General features: G+C 42.1%; 2 protein-coding genes across 2 annotated transcripts; both read right to left on the minus strand.

The window, feature by feature from the left end:
- Positions 1 to 10: 10 nt before the first annotated feature.
- LOC117731994 (uracil nucleotide/cysteinyl leukotriene receptor-like) lies at positions 11 to 1,009 on the minus strand. The gene has a single exon (XM_034534589.1). The coding sequence runs from the start codon at positions 1,007 to 1,009 to the stop codon at positions 11 to 13; it is 999 nt and encodes a 332-aa protein (XP_034390480.1).
- A 529-nt stretch (positions 1,010 to 1,538) lies between these two features.
- ano5a (anoctamin 5a) lies at positions 1,539 to 19,457 on the minus strand. The gene is made up of 20 exons (XM_034535416.1): positions 19,221 to 19,457; positions 16,340 to 16,407; positions 11,846 to 11,953; positions 10,316 to 10,384; positions 9,770 to 10,054; positions 9,438 to 9,557; positions 9,161 to 9,276; positions 8,667 to 8,801; positions 8,445 to 8,550; positions 8,238 to 8,298; positions 7,890 to 8,041; positions 7,026 to 7,100; positions 6,225 to 6,453; positions 5,897 to 6,069; positions 5,699 to 5,796; positions 5,117 to 5,247; positions 4,603 to 4,808; positions 4,308 to 4,507; positions 3,678 to 3,783; positions 1,539 to 3,494 (listed from the first exon to the last, which is right to left on the minus strand). The coding sequence occupies exons 1-20, from the start codon at positions 19,288 to 19,290 to the stop codon at positions 3,264 to 3,266; spliced, it is 2,739 nt and encodes a 912-aa protein (XP_034391307.1). The 5' UTR covers positions 19,291 to 19,457; the 3' UTR covers positions 1,539 to 3,263.
- Between the last annotated feature and the right edge of the window lie 898 nt (positions 19,458 to 20,355).

The raw sequence follows: 20,355 nt of genomic DNA on the forward strand, positions 1-20,355 counted from the left end.
TGAGTTATTTCTACAGCTCATTGGATCCATGTGCAGGCAGTGCGCACACAGGTGTGACAGTAGACATCCGCGGCCTCACCGTCATCCGGGTCCTCTTGGATATCATTGAGGCCACCTGCGTGCGGGGACACTGGGAGAACATGACAGCGAATGTGCCGTGGAACTCCTCCCTGAACTGGCGGCCCATGAAGCAGCTGAACAGAGGGTTCACGCAGGTGATGAGGCTGCAGAAGCACATCTCCAGGGCGAAGGCCAGGTCTATGTTACGCCAGGAGGCGGGGTTGGAAGGATACACTGCCCGCATCACGATGGCCGCGTTGCGGCTCAGGTGGTAGGGCAGGTAAAACAGGGCAAAGAAAACCAGCGCTGTGCTCAGCACCCGCCTGAGCCGCCGCTGCTTGTTGAGCGGGTCGGGGCGGCAGGTGCGGTGGCGCAGCTCTCTGACGCTGCGCAGGCCGCAGTAGCAGATGGAGAGCAGCGGGAAGAGGAAGCCGACGATGGAGCAGAAGAGGGAATAGGGGAGGCTTTCCCTGGTGTTACTTAGGAGTATGTACAGGGAGCACACGGTGCGGTTGCTCCCAGGGCAACTCTGGATCAGAGTCATATGGACAATAGGTATGCTGAGGACCAGAGTGGCCACCCAGACCCCCACACACAGCAGGCAGGTCTGCCTCCTGCCCAGCAGCACCAGAGAGCGCAGCGGGTGCACGATGGCCAGGTATCGGTCCACACTGATGCAGGTGACGAAGAAGATGCTGAGGTAGAAGTAGTTGTGGTAAAGCATCCTCACAACTATGCAAACCGGCAGCCCCAGCTTCCAGTAGAGCTGGTCCATGTGGAAGGTGATGAGGTAAGGCAAAGCCAGCAGCCACGAGGTGTCAGCCAGGGTCAGGTTGAAGAGGAACACCGTGCTGCGGGTCCAGCGCCGCAGGCGGTGGAAGAAGACCCAGAGGGAGAACAGGTTGAGGAAAAGCCCAAGGATCAGCACCACCAGGAAGAAGAACGGCATCACGTAGAGCTGGACCACCGGTAAACCGTGATGCGTGTCCAGGTCGCAGAAGACTTCCTCTGCAAGCTGGACAATGCAGATGTATAACAAGATAGTTGGTGTCTTAAGCGAAAGCTGCATTTAATTGTTAACACTTTGGTTTGATTGCACAAAACATTAAAGTTATGAACAGGATATCTGCCCTGAGCTTATGAACAACAGTTTTCCATAATTACAATGCTGTTAAAAATCTAGATTTGTTGTTTCATAAATCTTAACCCGATTGATAACATGTTTAAAATCAGAGAACCTTTCCAACCTACCTGAACCTGAGTGTTGCCCATGTCTATATTCCAGTGGCTTCACGGTGTGCCAAGCGAAACCACCATGCCATCATATTTGGGTGTAAAACACACCCACCAGTGTTAACAAACACTGAATAGTCATCAGTATTCTCTCAAGCCATCTGTTATGTGAACAGCAACTTTCATGTTCTCAGCAGAGGAGCCCATGGGCTACAATAAACTGATCCAAACATGTCCAACACTTACTCAAGATGAACTGGTACTTTATTTAGGAGATTTGTCTTTGTTTACCATACACATTTGGATACAGAAACAATACAAATTGTTTACAGAAAACAAATGGATTAAAACATAACATTTTCATTTTAAGCATACGGGTTCACCTTTTTTCCAAGCACATTATTGGTATAAAATGAAATATTATTACTGGAGCATAAGAAGAAGACATAAGATACAAGGAAATAAAATAGAAAATACAAGTTATTAGATGTATTAAGGCATCAACAGGCAGAGTTCAGCTGAGCCCAGAGCATGACAAGGCAAACTGGATCAGTCCAACATTGATCCAGGTGTGGTCACATCTACACACATCTCAGATTTAGTTGCCTGAGTTTGTAGCACAGCAGGCCAGCTATTAAACATAACATTAAAATACTTCAACAACAGATTTGTTTCACATATTTCGATGTAGGCTGCCAAATAAACAAAAAAATGTCCTTCATATAATTTCAAAACAAAAAGCTACATCTTTCTCCTTGTTGTCATTTAAGCTCGATATAAATATCTAATTCAGACGGTACAACTCATGTTCCATTTAAATGAACATACTTTGCTGTTTAAAAACACAGAATTTGAATATGTAGTGCCATGACAACAATTAAACGCATGTGTTTATGTCTTGGTAGTTACGTATCATTAAGTGCTTTGTGCAAAATAAAAAAAATGAGAATGTTTTTCTTTCTTTCAGTACACAGACACAGCTAAGGAAGACAAGCACAAGAACTGGATGTGCTTTGTGTGATAGAGCAAACATAGTTCAGTAGGTAGGGGCAGGCTTTCATTAGCGCCGACGTGTTGGTAAACAGAAGCACATTAAAAAGGGATCCCTTCACTCACTGTCAACAGTCATGTTCCACCTGCTGCTGCTCAACTGGCCATTGCCGGACAAAATCTGCCCGACTCACACTAACAGCTGCACAGATTTGTCTCCATAAAGAGCTACTTCACAGACTTTAGCCTCGAGAAACTGCTGGGCTGTTATGAGATCAAAGCGTAATGCAACCCGCCTATTAACTGCCAGTGAGGTGAAGAATATAATTTGGTAAAATTGTTTTTGCACTTGTGCTATAATCTAAATACAAAAAAACAATTTTATTTTGCAGTAATTATAACAAAACAAATACAAATATAATTAAACATAAACTTACAGTAAAGGGAAACATTTAAAACCTCATAAAAAGCAAGCTTTCAGTTTCTAAATGATACCAATTGTTATGGAAGATGGAACCAATGATACGTGTGTGATGTAGTAAGGCATCAAGTCTTTGGTTACTCATAGTGGCACTTAAATAAATAGACTTCAATTATAATAAGAGTAAATTGTCTGACTTAGACACAGTGTATACGATTTTCTTTCTCTGAGCTTACAGCAAATGTTGATTATCATCAGCACTTTGGATACAACATTGAGTGAAAAACCATACATATTACATGTTTTTCAGCATGCACTAAGGTGTGCACTTTCACTATCAGCAGATTAATAGAAGACGGATGGCTGTGAATTAAGGAAACACCAGCTCCTTAATGAAAGTTAAATAAATGTGTGTGTGTGTGTGTGTGTGTGTGTGTACTGAACAAACAACACAGGCACTAGAGCAAAGTGGTGGTCAGTATGATAATACACAAGCAGGGAAATCTACACCAACATGTCTTCCATTCCTGTCCAGCTGATTGAGTAGCAGCTCGCTGGGCTAGAGACACTCTGACAGCACCTCATGTTTGGGTATAGACGGATAGATCATGGGCGTGCAGGAACAATCAGTGTGGCCGTTTTGGCTGAGTTGGATCTTCAGTTTCTCCACTTCGTAGTTATGGAGATACTCCTGGACCAGGTAGCGCTCTCTCTTTACACGAGCCCTCACGTCAGAGGGAACATCAGGAATCATCCAGGCCACAAAGAACTTGACCACGAACACAACATGCTGTGGAGGAAGAAGGCACGACAGGTTAGTTTTACTTCAAGCTTGAGTCAACAAAAAAGTCTGCATGGATTTATATTATATCTGAAAAGCGTGTTCGTGGGAGAATAATTAATGTTGTCTACTGTCCAAGGTAAGAATGTGAGGCTCAGTTCCAGTGGTGGAAGCACTGCTGCCTGGTTTTACCTCCACAATAATGATGAAAGCCAACTTGGCAGCCAGAATATGCCAGAACTGCATCGTGTGGGAGTACTCCTTCTCATGGCCAGAAGCGTAGCGGTAATCACGGTACCTACAAAGAAGAACCATGTTCATATAGCGTTTTACTCAGGATTGTTTCAATGCATTCTTCAGTTCATTCTACAAAGAAAATTAAAGTAATAATTAATCTGGTATTATTTTGCCGGCTACATAATAATACTATTAAAAGTGCATTAAAACTATTTAAAAATACATACAATATTAGCAACACAACATTTCAATCTGAAGTAGTGATTTAAGTTAAGTGGTTCAGCTGAGATGTATTTATGTGGCTTTACTACATTAACATTCAGTGGTGAAAAGTCGACTTTTCTTTATACTTCTACTACTTTGAAACCAACAACATGTGGTCCTTGTGTTTAAAATGTTACGTTTCTATTTCACTTAATAAACATTTGGACTAAGGAGGCCTGACCAAGCGTCAGTATTTCATGAGTTGGGAATGAACAAATCTGAGTACTTCTTCCACTACAGTCATATTTTAACATGGAAGTGTAAACATAATCCAAAAGCACTCTTTCTCTCTTATGCACAGAGCCTTACAATCACACTGACCTGCAGGTAGTGATGGAGCTGTTGTACCAGGAAGGGCTCTCCCCATCGTCAGGCTTGCTGGCCAGTGGGATCGCAGAGATGTTAAACACAGACAGGCTGTTGTTTATGTAGCCTTTCATATTCATTTCACCGTCTGGCTGGTAAGCGTACATGTACACAAGCCGCGGGATCATATCAGAGGTGAAGGCCACAATGAACGCCTAGAACGCAGGGAGAGGAACAGTGTGAGGAAAACTAGAGATGAAACTAGCTGGACTAGCATACTCAAAGCACACAGAGGTCGTTGAGCACTCACATTTGTGACCACAGAGAGTACGGCCATCCCATTGAGGATTTCCTGCCAGGCTCCGATGCTGTGAGCCTTTGCTGCCACAGGACGTCTGAATTGAGTGGTGAGCTTCCAGGCATCCACTCTAACCTCAATGATGTTGTTGATGAGTGCCAGCAGGGGTGCCAGAGGAAAGGAGGCGACGAACAGTGTGATGAAACCAAACTGGATAACTAGGACACAGAGAAGAGAGAAGTTAGTGAAAGACAGTACAATGGAAACAGCACCATCTACAGGATCTCAGCAAAAACTGCATTTATCCATCTATCCATCCATGCATCCATCTATCGATCTATATGTCTGTCTGTCTATCTATCTATCCCTCCTTCAATCTGTCTGTCTATCCCTCCTTCAATCTGTCTGTCTGTCTGTCTATCCCTCCCATCTGAACTGAACCTAGACTTCCCTAAAATGGTCTTGACACATGTGTGTTCTATGTCTCACTCTTTGTGTAATGGATTGACTAGTACTGAATGTTTACCCATTTCCAGGTACTCGTAGAAGAGGCCCAGGTTTCCAAAGCTCTGCAGGTCGTGGTCCTGCTCCCAGCGGCTGTACAGACTCTCTGGGTGGTTTCGTGCCTTCCTGCTGCCCCACCAGTTCATCAGCCACCTGAAGGACACAAGAGGGCGACAGAGAGTTGTGAGAGGCAACGTAGCTCCCTGTCGAACAGCCATATTGAAGGCTCTATGGTATTGTTAACAATATGAAGAGATGACTAAGTTTCTAAACATAGAACCTGTTGGTCTGAACTGAGAATACAAGTCAAGGTACATGTCTGTATTCGTGGAGCTCTGATGCCAATATAACAATACTTTGAGTACTTTTCTAAATCATCTTGCAGGAGGAACTAACTGACACTTTTTTTAAAATCTAAAAAGAAACATTTACAACAACGTTTATGCTCATTTCTTAAACGATCAATGATATACAAATATAAAACCCCAGCCATGGTTGATGTATCTATGAGTTATGTGATGTAGCAAAACCTGTAAAGAGTGTGTGAATTTAACCCCCTTGTATCTTTACTTGTGCTTTGAATGATCGTTTCATTTGTACTTACGGGACCAGAGCCTCCTGGATGTTGCCCCACACCTGTTTACCAGTCATCACTATCACCAGCTGGGTGGTCAACTCAATCAAACAGCCACCAGGGTCACACTGGATGTAGACAGGTTAATTGGAAAGAAACGCACATTAAAGACTCAAAGTCAAAGAACCAGTGCTGATCTTATATAATGTGATGTTGTTATATCTTTACCTCTTCATTCCTTAGTGTGCTGCCAAACATATACGCATACTTTCCAGGATAGCCGACAAACTTGCCCTTAAAGAAAGCCACATAGAAGCAGGAGGAGTAGTAGTTTACAAACTGGAAGAGGAACATCTTCACCACCAGTTTGTTCTCATACTCCAGATGGGTCTTGGGAATCTCTGCCGCATAGTAAAAGATAATAACATAGATTTTGAATAGATAAACGAAAATGGGAACACACATCACACTTAATTTCAAAGTGAAATGCATAATGGAGACATAAAGACATAGACGTGTAATAATCTGGGACATGCTCTCTCCCTCTGAGCCTCACCCATGTCAGTGATCCAAACAGCCACTCTCTCATACATGAGGTTGAGGATCATGATGATGACAAAGTTGATGCAGGAGGCTGTGACAGAAGTGGCCAGCTGTGGCGTGATGTAGGGGCCGACCACCTGTATGTGGGTGGTGGCGCTGTCCTTCATGATGCTGGCGAAGGCTGCGTATACCGCCAGGCGGTACGCAATCACACCGATGATGCAGGCAATGATCAATGAGATCTTAAGGACAGAGACAACAGAAACAACATGAAAGACAACCACGTGCTACAAGACACGACTACAGCACACAAAGAACACCACACAAATTGTGATGCAAGTGCAAACACCAAAACAAAATTCGACACATGAATAAAGCAAGGTGAATTATTGCAAACATACATGTTAGGAGGAACTGTAAAGTGTGCACACATGCCCCATGAAAAGAAATATACCATAATCATCCTAGCTCATGCACATGTTAGTTTTTTACTAACGAGAGTCAGTACAGTAATACTTTGGGCCGCACTGTTTAAAACGGTAAGACTTTGGTCCAATATAGATCATATTTCTAAGAATTACATAACTGCTCATATTTTTTTTAATTTAAATTAAGTGACACAAACAAAAAGTATTCAGTTTCCAAATTATTAAAGAGAGGTCTATTTCTGAGGAGTTGTATACATTCTGGCCCTGGTCACATTATATCAGGGATCGTGACGATAATGGCCAGTATGATGGGAAAGACAACAAGACACAGGGTGAAGGAGCAAGTTGTTTAGATTCATCATGTGTACCAAAGATACAATGCTCACCCATAACAGGACGGTGGCTCCAGACAGAAATGTGCGTGCACACTTGCTTGTTATGGGTAAGTATGGCTCCATTTCCTATATCATAAGCAAGCAAAGCATGGACACAGCAGTCAGTAACCTTTTGTTATATCCTGAAAAGACAGCTCTAAAAGAGGCCAAGCTCCTTTAATTACCACTGACTGGCCCCAAATGCAAGGTAGAGCGTGGTCGCCTAATCACAGCTTTGTGTGTGTAGGTGTTTCAGTCCAAGTCCAATTGTTTCATCTAGCGGTCTCCTAGTGAAGCCAGCCTTTCAAGATACCGATCCACCAGACAAACAATGATGCAGTACAAAAGGAAACTCGTGCCTCTGAGTCTTTCCAGAAATGTCTTTTATCTACACAACACCACACCGAAACCAAATCCTCACCATTGTGGCATTCCATGCTAGGTGCCACCCTTACCCAGAGTGTCACTGTGGCCCAGCACAGCAACAACTTCCCCATTAAATCTGTAGCAGTCCTTTGAAGAACCCACTCCATTTCCTGAAGGCGGGTGGAACGTGGTCATGGCAAATTATAGCACCCCGTTTCTGCTCATTTTACACATCTGTGTCTGTCACAACTACGTACTCCTGATCCCCGAAAACACAGTTGGTCAATTTAACTAAGTAATATTGTTCTTTATCAAAGAGTCTCCATTTACAAGAGTTTGAGTCATCATGAATGACTGCAACCAACTCGATAAAATCCATAAAACAGTTACTGTAATCTGACTAAGCCCTGCCAATGAGTATATGCGTCTGGTAACACCTTGTGGACGCTACGCAGAACTAAAGCTAACAGTAGCAAACAGCATATTAGTATTTAATGAGGACACAAACACCTGAGTGATGCGGTTCAGCTTGCGGCCGGTGCACTTGGTTTCATACTCTGGCCGAAGCTGAAGCTGCTGTTGTTCCTCCTCGAAGTCGACCAGATCCCATTCGTACTCAAGACGAGCCTGCCGCCTTTTCCAGAACTCCAGAAACAGCGTCACTGTAGAGCAAACGACCCCAAAAAAACCCCAGTAAATGTATGAAAATATAATTTATTGTGATTTGGCTGATTAAGTCACTCGAATATAGAGTGAGTTACTGTGATTTTAAATGACTAATAACAATTCATGAGCTCCCACTAGGTGGTGCACTGGGTTAGAAATTATAAAATGCAGGGAGCAGATATTTTTACTCACCCCAAATCCCCATAAATATGGCGAAAAACACCGTCCCCACATTGTCAAACATATGAGATTGCTGAAAGAAAAACACGTTTAAGAAATGATGAGATAATGAATGGCAGCTTTGTTGACATTTAGCTGCAACCACCCTTTAAAAAGGTCACATAGGTAGAACATAAGTCATGATGAACAAAAACAACTCAACAAGCCAAGATGTCTCACCCATGAGGAGTTGCATGTTGTGTTGAGTTTCCAGAAGCCACATTTCTTGTCACACAACGGGCACATGACAATATTCCCGCCAACCTCCTCACTACAGATTTCTTTACTGTAGGGAAATGAGAGAAACAATGAACTTGTTAATACAGTAATAGCTATTAAAATAATGGCATCTGAAAAAACAACAAAACAGGTTAGGGATTTAAAAAAAAAAAAAGAAATCACCTCCACTCGTTCTCGTCGTAAGTGAGGATTCCATAGATGAAACAAATCGTCCCAACTATTGCAGCAAACAACAGCATCTCAGTGTAGAAGCCCAGCCATGCAAAATAAATACCTATCTTCTCCCCATAATACTTCCTGTTGAAGGGGAAAACAACATGTTGCAGTAAATAGTTTAATTAAAGTAAAAACATGAAAGATTTCAATTTAGATTTCTGTTAAGTCATCTAATACCGAATAAGGTAACACAATAGTTATTGGGCATATGGCTAATTGATGAAAGCCCTTTCATTTGCAGTATAACCAACCGTCTGAGGCTATATAACCAGGAAAAATCCCAGGTGCCACTGTTTGTATATCAGGGAAGCGGGAGCCAAAAACACACCACTTATCACCAAAGGTGACGCCAAAATTAAAGAAACAGAAATCTTCGAGATTGCAACTTTAATGTTGAGTAAATACACATCAGATGTGAGTACTTTGTTTTAAAGTCTTACCTTATAAGATTGAGGGGCTGCTCCTTGAAGAAACAGAAGAATCTGGCCCAGTGTTTGTGGAGACTGTATCTGTCACTTTCGCAGTTAGCATCCTTCGATCTTGTCCAGTATCTAGACTGCTCGCACAAAATAAAACAGTCACATTCATATCGCAGAGTTATTCATCTTCGAAAATGCGTCATCCAACAAGATGTTACTGTTGGAAAGTTTCATTGAAGTCTCTATGTCTTTTTACAATCAAAGAAAAAGAGGTGATAGTTCACCAAAAGAGGCTCACATCATGCAGGGGGAAGGAAGCAGTGTAGGTGCCATTGTTGAGTAACCTCTTGATCCCCTTCTTGTCTTTATCTCCACATTCATCCCTGAAGTACGAACAGCGGGACAGGATGTAGTAGACCTGGACACAGGTAGATATAAAAGGATATTGTTTTGTTGGGTAAAAACAGAATGATAAAGTTGCTCCTGTATTCACAATATCTTAAGATAATGGATATTAAACTCCTCACAATTGACATGACCTACTAAATGCACAGAACTGCAGCATCTGGAGTATTTAATATTGTAAATTTATATTTCATGAGCTAAAACAAGATAAAAAAGCATCCTTACTATCCTGTTGCGCGTAGAAGGCGAGAAGAACGTATCTTTGTTGTCAATAAGGAAGAAGTCAGACTTGCTCTTGTCAAAGGGAGCTGTGAAATAGTCTGGCTGGGGGTGCATGATGTGCTCCGGCAGACGGAAAGGGGTGGACAGCCAGTTCATCGGCATCTCGCTGTTGTCTGGGATGTCGTTGGTCTTGAATGGGACCTTAACCTTCAGCACATCTGCGTAGGTGGCCAACACTTCCCATGGAGCATGGATCTTCACAAAATAAGTCTTTCCATCGTCTGACTCCTGATGCGAGACAGGTGTCACAGTATAATGAGTGTAGGGAAACTGATTCACTAACTAAAATACAAGTTCAGCAAAACAATATGTCTTATGTCTTAATATGTTTTATTAAAAAAGCACTTTGGTACTGGTATAGCTTTTTACCGTTATTATGTTATTTCTTTTTTTCTTTGTAAAAACAACGAATAAATAAAATGCAGATATACATCTGCATATTATCCTTTTACATTAGACATAATTAAATAAAGAATGGGACGCTCTTACTGATTTATCTTCTGTCTCCAGCTCCAGGCCAACATTCACTAGATTGGCCTCATACAGCCTCCTCCTCTCCTTAAGAGTGAAACAAAGCATATATGCATGTATTTATTAGTTGGATATAAATTCCTTTACTGCCATTGCACAACAGTGAACTCTATTAAATCAAAATGAAGTACACACAAGCTGTGTGCAAAATAAACATTTAAGATTGTGAAATGTATAGACATATGTATTAATAATGTGGATTAAAGGCTGCAAGGGGGTGTAGCAGTGGCTACTAGCACTGTTGCCTCACAGCAAGAGAGACTACGGTTCTGTGTGGAGTTTGCATGTTCTCCCAGTGTCAGATGGGTTCTCTGGCTTCCTCCCAAAGTCCAAAGACATGCAGCTCAGGTTAAATTGATGACTCTAAATTGCCCGTAGGTGTGTATGTGAGCGTGAATGGTTGTCTGTCTCTCTGTCTGGCAACCTGTCCAGGGTGAACTCTGCCTTTGCCCAATGTCAGCTGGAAACCTGCTCCAGTGACCCGCGACCCTGAACAGGGTAAGTGGTTAAAGACAATGGACGGATGGATGAAAGGATGTGGATAACATTGTATGAAGTACAACTGAGAGTTCACAACTCCAATAAGCGGGAATACTGTGAATGTCAGTAAATTGAGCCAAAGTAAACTAACAAACGTGAAACTAACGTAACAAAAGTGAACGTGAAGTCACAGTCATTGCAGCAGCAATTTTGTAAATGGTACAAAAGAATTACGATTAAAACAGTTGTGGGCGAGACAAGACAAACCATAGTATTGCACAAGGCACCTGAAATGAGGTTTAATGTCTTCAGAAATAGGGACAATTGTCCGTATCATTAAAAATGCAACAATTCTTACACATTTCCCAACACATATGGCTCATACACAGGATCTGGCCTCCTGCCTGCCCTTCCTCAGACAGTGGAACAAATTAGAGAGTTCCTGACCAGCAGAGGTTTTGGGTGTTGACTCACTGACTGCGACACACTGCCTCATATCCGAGTGGTAACACAGAACTGTGAAGACTAACAGCCCAGTATCAAACACTAGCCAAGCGTAAGTCTCACAGCACCTAACCGCTGACAAGCCACTAAAACACATCTGGCCAGCTACAGTTTGGAAATAAATGTATGTAGTTTTACAAAAGAACAAAGAGCAGCCAGTCTATCTCTAGATTTGACCTTCTATTAAGATTCCTTGAGAGGATTACTTACACAAGCTGAGAAAAACAGTTTATCTAACGTTATCAGTGTTGTGGTATTTGGGGCATGCTGCCGACACACACAGTGAACTTTGAGGATATTCTGTAAGAAACAGTTATCTCTGTAAAGTGGAAATAAAATCAGCTGTTCTTGCTGTGACATTTAAGGAGTCCAAAATATCCAGTTCTGGAAATAATATAACAATAACACTGAATAACAAGTCATCAGGAAATACACATTAGTTATTACAAACGCATGCATGCAGGCAAATGTATTGGACATGCAGTCTTTAAAGTTGTTTCTTACCTGTTTTCTCTCACCATCTTTATCTTCAACATAGGACAGGACAAAATCAATCATACGCACTCCATCACGGAAGAAGACGGAGTCTTTACTGTGTTGTTGTTTGTCAATCTAGAACGAGATGGAACAGAGTTCACAGCATTTAATCACACACGTACAATATCAGCTCTACACATATTTGGATGCATTCAAACACAGCAGAGCAGCCAGTGAAACCATGTATTTGTCAGTGGCTTACAGCAAAACCCAAAGGACAAGGCATCCACACCACTTCACACTCGACTGTTTAAAACAAACAAAAACACGTATTATTATATTTTCACTCCAAACACAAACAGTATGCTGAATGAAGAGGAACTGCTTCTAAGATGTTTTACGCCGCTGATATCCCTTTTATATGATTTACTGAAGATGGGAATAGGCATTAAAAGAAATCTTTGTTGGATAACATAATTTAATCCATAAAGAAATCCATGAAATAGAATGATTTGATTTTGAACTCAAGTAACATTACCTCAGGTCACATTTCAGAGCAAAGGATATGTGGAAAGGACTATACATTCATAAATACCACTCTCTACACAACAGGGACCTCCTCCAGGATCCATATCGGGCTTAACACACCAACACTGTTGCAGTTTATTTGCTTTTCTCTAAATCCTTCAATCTATAGTGTCTAAAACCTGTATTGGTGTATAAAGAAATTTTAAATATGTGCTAATGCTAAGCATGCTGCTAATTCTGCTTCAGCTGCTAAATATAACAGTTACTTCTGTCATCACTACAGTAGCTACCTACACTGGACTGCAGACAATTTAGAGAACTCAGCGTTTAGCATCACAAAAACACCGCACTGTAGTGTATTTCGGATTGAGCTGGCCACGTTCATCAGCACAAAGCCTCGAGGGTAGAGAGGAAAGGAAGAGCACTTTACCTCCATTGCCCACTCCCTTTACGGCTATGATGCATTAGCAGTAAGGCTGGATGGATCTTAAAGCACTGTTTCTCTCACTCTAACTCCACTGATCCCAAGCCAGAAGGGGTTCCATCTAGTCCACTGACCTCCCTAGATAAGCCCTCACTTGCTCAGACATCTAGCAAAGAGAGAGAGAGAGAGAGAGAGAGAGAGGAGGGATACTAGGAGAGAAGTAGAGGAGACTCCTAGAGATGACATCAGCACAGGGAGAGCATAGCTGCTGCCAGCGCGCTAACTAATGTAATAAGAGCACAGCATTGGGGGAGGAGCTATCGCTGTACTGTACACCACTGACCATCAGGGGAATAAAAGTCCCACATGCCGTCTAATATTTCAGATACCAAGCTACATTTTAGCTGAAAAGAAAAATGACTAAATAAGGAAATCAGTTCTGATAAGGGTAAATGACTGAAAACCAACACTGATAACTTGTGCATAATCTCCCCAGTCCGATTTTGAATGTTTGAAACTAATCAATTAAACTATCTGGAGACCTTAGTAAAGTGCAAATGGAGGTAAATGCATGTCAATTGCCTCAGACGAGTAGTGATATACTATTATTGAGACAGACGTTTTTAGCTCGACGGCTGGATCCTCCACCCTGATTCCTACCATCCCAGTGTATAGAACAATTACTGTCTACGTGTTTTACTGTGTTCTTATTTCAAATCATTCATACGTTCTCACTTCTGCTCTGGACTACCTCCCAGACTAGATGGGACCAAGTTGACCATGGCAGGGTGGGAGCTTTCTTTAACTGGGACGTTGCTACAAAAACTCTCAAATCTTCTGTAATTACAGATCAGCCATATGGAATCAGTGAACTTGCTGCGACCTGCTTCAGCTCAGAGAAGCTGGTAGAGGCCACACAGTTCTATACATTTACCAACTAACCTCTAAGTACTGGGTGTTTAGACATGTGTGTCTTTTATCTTAATTAAGGAGGGTAAATGCAGAACATACAGAAGATAAATAGACGTCTAGTTTTAGGGAGGGGTTTCTTAAAAATATTACTGTCAAAACATTTCTTTTTTAGGATAAATTAGTTTGGAACAGCACCTCTTGATTTTAAATATATCACAGCTGGTAAATTGTTTCACGATGTAGAATCTTCTCTCAATCCAATGACTCTCCTGTCTAGCTTCGTTGTCTACACTTCAACGTCACGTAAAGTAAAGCACTGTGATTAGTGCCACAAAACCTAATGGCAAGGGTGCAATTCTCTTCTCTTTTTTGGCACATAATTTCTACAAAATCTTTTGTTTTTTCAAGAACAGAGTATTGTTAGCCTATGAGTATATGGTGGCCTCTAGGACTGTGGGTTATAGCATTGCAGTCCTGAGACTTACTCTAAACACAGAGAACATTGTGTTTTTACAGAGCTAAAAAAGGTCAAATGAATATGCAGAAAATGGTATCTGGTTCAGTGAGCCTCCCTAAAATGTCCCAGGGACAAACCTGCCGAAAAGTTGCATGCAGTTGAAACTTCTTGTAAGAGGAGGACCTTACACTCAGCTTTTGTTTTCATTATAGAGGCAATTTATAGATGTGCAGCTGCCTCCCCTCTAAAACGCCTTGATGTGATCTTCCACTCGGCTGAATTGCAGCATTTAGTTGGAAGAAGCCAGATTATTAGGATTGCTTACTGCGGTTCTTTTTCTTTAAGATTAGCAGCCATCAAAAAAGGTAATGATTCCACTGTTCATTAAAATGGGTTTCACACAAGACCACATTTTAGAGGATTCAAAAGAAGAAGCCGACAGTACACTTCAGGGTTAGTTAGCCACAGCCAAGTCCAGTCCTGTCATGAGCACAGGGCAGGGCCATGATTACAGTATAGACTGGATATACTTAAAGTACATGGACGCACATCAATGCACACACACAGAAACAGCGAGGCCAATGACAAATGCTGTGCACGTGCCAATGTGCACTTTCTAAATATGCTGTAACACCACCAGGCTGTTGATTTCTCTTCAGTGAAGCGGACGTTTATCACAGGTGAGAACAAAGCAAGTACAACGGCCTTTTCCATTTTTAATGAGCTCTTATGATGCATCAACCCATGGCACAGGCCAGCATGTTTCTATTACTCTCTACAGCAACAACAAAAAAAAAGTCAGCTCTCTACCAAGAGATGGGTATTGATTCCATCTCTTATGTCCACGCTTTATTCTCTGACTGGTGGAGAAACTCAACACTAAGCAAACATTTCTCAAAAAGGAAATAAAGGCTGGCAGGCAGAAATATGCATAAAGTAGCACAGCATCACATCACAAGCCTGTTTTACCATGCCATACCCTGGAACGAAACTTCAGGAATAGCGCCCGCTTTCTCGACAGCTGTGGAGGAACCGATTGGATAGTGAGGGAACGCCTAACAACACGACAAATTCAACAACATACAGCTGAAACTGTAGCAGCAACCTTACAGAGGCGATCAAAATGTCAAACACTCTCGCACTTGTGTTACGTAGATTATTCATAACACTTTGAAAACCACAAAATATTATTAGTAAGGTCACGTCTTGCTCAGTTACAGGTTTGGGTTCAGAGAGGATGTAAAATGACACAAACAAGCACACTGACACAGCGGCATGCATCTGTGACCCCGACTGGTGTCTTACCCCAGTCAAAGCACTGATTCGCTCTAAGGTCTGAGACTCAGACTGTGGACTGTCGCTGCAGTCAGAGGGGGACAGGGAGGCCAGGCTGGTGTTGAGAGACTCACATGTCTCTACACACACATCAGGCGTTAAAGGAGACTTTAAGTACATTGTGAAAGGGCAGGGGGGATAGACAGGAGGAAAAGGGTTATCTCTGACTTTCTCATAGCATGTACAGGTTATAAACTGGTATTGTTTTATAAGGAAAAATTTATGTAATCTTAAAACTAAAACTATAAATTGTGGGCTCTTCTAATATAGGCAAGTTCACCCTTCTACCACATGTTGGCTGTTGATTGGAGGCTGATTTACAAAATCAGTGTGACTGATGGGGAAATCCAAAAGCATTTCACTTAATTACACAGTTAACTTCCTGCTTCCAGCTTCCTGTTTTCAGGAGAAGATATGATATTGTCAGCCAGAAATCTTTCATTTATCTGTCTTAGGCAGCCACGATGAACTTAAATGATTAATGGAGTCCGTAGATCGGCCATGTCAGCAAACAAAAATAGCACATGGATGTGTGGCATGTTGCACTGTGATGTTGAAGGTGCAACACCAAAAGACGGTGAAGCGGGGTGGATGTCAGCTGAAGGAAGGGTGAGACCGAGTTAACACATGGGCAGCTTTGGAAGGCCCAGGTGTGCTCGCTCAAGCTGACGACCCTCACTTGTCAGCCAGCTGTCTGCTGCGGTTGGCCAGGACTCCCTCCAAGACAGTGGGAAGGGCTGCACAACTCACATATTTAAATAGCTGTTGTAATTTAAATCATGCAATAAACTATACTGAGAAACTCCCAATATCATGGGATGACGGTGCTGTGTGAGTGTGAGCACGTGGGGAGGTTGGTGTTTACCGGTGGTTGTCCTTGCTGGAGGGATCCTGTGCTGGATGAGGCACGTTGGTCGTAGACATTCATATCATCTGCAAGACAGGAACATAAAAAACACTAAATGAGCAATGTAATTACCACTGCTAATTAGGACAGTATTCCCATGTTAGAATAATAATAAGTGTAGTGAATCTCAGACAGGCAGGTTGGAGGCAGTGAAGTGGAGTTTGAGGCATATGAACAGCTGCCTCAGTTAATAGAGGAGCACTGACAGACAGCCAATGTTGTGGTCTATATTTGTACAGCATTTTGTGGCCGTGCTCCCACAAGCCAGATAGCGTGACTTAACAGGATCCTTGTCAAAGAATACCCACAGCCATGTTGCTACCGCGGCGGGAGTGACTACAGGAAACGAGACGAGGAGTCTGGTAAACCCCCTCGATGTGACTGAAAATGAAAGCTACTCGTGTGATGAGCTATGGCTTTAACTGTGCCGACGCTCTCACCCACCATTCAGGGCCCGACAAAAGCAATTACAACCTTAAAGTACATAATCGGAGGAAAAATATTTACATAAACAAATAGCAGGGCCGAAGTGCTGTTGGTACAACTTTTGCCAAAATACTTCAAGGTTTCAGCCTCTGTGTCTATGTTTAAATAGAAATGCAACTTTCCTAATTGATAGTCTCTCCGAGTTATATTTAGTCTGGACTCAGCACACCAAATGTGCTTACACAGACCTGAAACAAGCATTAAAACCTTGTAATGTGTAAACCTTCTCTGTCTCTACATCATTACACAGTAAGTCAACAAAGTATACGTTAGTGGTTCGACATTAAAATAAGTTTTGTGTTTCAGAACTGGCCTTTACCACTGGAGACCTTTTTGTATTTGTGGTAATAAATCATTGTTTTTTCCCCACAGTAACAATGTAACAACTAAAAGAAATGTTATGTTTAGTTATTTGTTATTTAGATTATGAAAATCAACCTTGCTGTTATCATTTGCATACACTGCATGCTTATTGATGACTGTACCTTTTGAGTTATGGCAGGATGTGGATGTTTAGAGGGGGCTGTTATCCTCCAGCAGTGACCCTTGAGGAATCAGTTATTTACAGTACAATTTACATGTGGCCACCCTTTCATGGCATACTTTTATAGTGCTTTACCAACAACATTAATTCCAACTTCTTATTTCATCTTCCTTAAAACCCCTTGATGATACTGACTTTGATGGATAATTTGCTGTCGTTTGTTCCAAAATATCTTTCTTTCACAACATATGAGCACACAGCTGAGCATATTTTTGCACAGTTGGACTCAGTATTAGGGCACTCAGTATAAAGCCTCTCTCAGCAAAGCCAACAGTCTTTTCCCACCTAGCTAAGAAGCCTCCACAGTAATGGCTTTGTTCAACAGAGAGCAGCTGATCACAGTGGAAATGCCACAAGGCAGCTTCTGACTCTTGTTTTATTACCACAGCAACCAACCAGACTCCAGACCTCATGTGCATCTATCATTTACAACTCGACTATATTGATGCTGAAATGGAAACAGACAACTCAAGCTGGTTTATTGACAAAACAGAGGTATGGACTACTCTTTAGCATCTGTATAGCTGTATCAAATGTTGTACCCATAGCTTTTCAAGAGCTATTGTTTGCCACCTCGTAAGGGTGGTAAAGTAAATTCAGCAGCCTCATGTTTTCAAACTGCTTTATTTGTATATAAAACACAAAGGGTGGCAAACTGTGAGACTTTCAGAAATCCGTGATGTTTGACTTGTTAATGCAGTCTGATTTACCATTAAATTACATTTATTAAAGACTCTCAGATTATATGTTTATTCATTTAGACTCTAAATGTGTTGTATGGAAATACTGGCAGTCTGGGGGGATATGCCAGGTAACAGTAAGACTTTCAATTATTTTTTATTGGCTCTACCTTATACACCATGTATATATAGAGGCTGTTCTCCCATCAACAGCACCCATTGTAGAATCTATGCACCTCTATATTTAAGTAATCCCAATTTGGAATAGTACAGGGACTTCATGGTGTGGAATCTCAACACACCATAAAAAAACACAACACCAATGTAAAAGGTAACTATAGATTGTGGCCCTGTACTGATCTGCTATAATATCATTCTCTCTGTGTTGCAGATGAAACTCAACACTGGAGGGGATCCAGGGTGATTCATCCTCCATTCAGCAACACCATAAATGGCAAAAAAACACAATCATCTCAGCGTTGGTTTGGAATTCACACGAAGCCAGAAGCAGAGAAAGGTTTGGGGCTTGTGCTGGTGGATGAAGCTGTGCCTGTATGTGACAGAGAGTTTCCAGTAAGCAGGCCAGCTGTTAGTGGCTGGCTGGCTATAAGTCACTGCTGCTTGCAGAGAAAGACAGCTAGATTGTGAGCTTGTTATGGCAAAGAGGAAATGTGCAGGGTGGCTACATCTTAAAATAGTTGAGCGAATGCTACTTAAATACATTGTAAAATGTCCTGTGTGTTGGTGAAGGTGGTGCAGGATGGTGTTCTACACTAAAATGTGCCAGCTGCCCCAGGGCGACTAAATATCATTTAAAATGTGTCGTTTAACTTTGTTGTGAACGTTTACATTATTGTAATCTCGCGTTATGTGTCCACAATAGTCATAAAGTCGTGTTTTAAAGGCTGTCGTTTGAGTGTAATAATTGTTTCGTAGTCCTTGAAAACTTTTTTTTTTTAAATTCCTCTTAACAGACTGGGGGGAATGCCAAGCTCGTTTCAGTGTGAACTGATTTCCCAGTAGGACGGAGTCTTTACACTAATGGAGCCCAACACAGAGATATGTTGAATGTAAAACTACGGAACCGGAGCCTGGAACCGGACCGGCCGTCGTTTAGCTAGCTACTCACCATTGAACGAGTCCGTCGGGCTCATCTCAATTAAACTGTCCCCTCCTGCTTGTCCCGTTATTCGGTGCATGTTGATGCTTATCGGTGCTCCTGTACACAGAGATGTCCCCCAGACGGACGGCTTCTGTCCCTCTTTCTTTGTAGACTCCGAACCGGTCTCTTTCCTCGCCTCCTCTGCTCCTCTGCAGCGTCGCCTCACTCGCAGCACCGGGATCGTCGGCAGGCCGCCCTCCTTCACCCACTGACCGCCGAGTGCCGAGCGGCTTCTGCTCAGAGGGAGGTCCGTGAGGGGAGGGGCTCCTCCGCGCAGCCAATGGGCGTCGGGGTGGAAAGACACTGCAGTCAAAGGTCTTATTTTAGCTTTGGCCCGTTGATGTAAAACATGGACACAGTTCAAATAACGTGTGTCGACCTCACATGATAAAACACAACAACCGACGCCGACGTTAGATTTCCTCCGCGGACTTCATGAACGTCGCATAAAAGCTGCTGTGAGTTATTCGTGGTTTGCGCCTCAGTATTTAATATATTTTAGGTTAGTTTACAGCAAAGTTATCATGAATTCATTTTGAACGTTCCGAGTGTCGTTCCCGTCGTCAATGATGACCTGTCAATTAAATAAATTAAAGGAGATGCAATAAAACAAGTGGACTAGACTCTGGGTTATCTTTTTGACACTGTTTGATACTGTTTTTGTCACGTGGTGGTTGAAAAAGTGGAAAGTGAAACACTGAATGAAACAAACGACCAAGCAGCAGGTTAGGGTTACAACAAATCACATAATTTGTTGATATGCAAACGATCCTGCATTTTAACAAATGGTCACATGGATTGGTGTTTCTCAGGTAGAGCTGCTGTCTCTGGATTCCCTTAGATAATGCATTTGCTTAGGTATTAAGTAGATTTGTTTGGCAAAATAAGCAGAGTTAGAGCTTCCAGGAACTCCTTCACAAACAACCACATATAGGCGTATCAACTCATGCCTTTCCAAAACTGTTTCATATTAAATATCATAGCGTTGTTCTTCGTTTTTCACCAGATAAGATGCTCAAATCGCTAAAAAGAAAGTGATATTCTCATTGTAGTTGGAGTGTGAACCCAGTGTGTTTGGCTGTCATCAAAAGTCCCAGGGAAA

Source organism: Cyclopterus lumpus, chromosome 6, assembly GCF_009769545.1.
Source record: "Cyclopterus lumpus isolate fCycLum1 chromosome 6, fCycLum1.pri, whole genome shotgun sequence".
Lineage (NCBI taxonomy): Eukaryota > Metazoa > Chordata > Actinopteri > Perciformes > Cyclopteridae > Cyclopterus > Cyclopterus lumpus.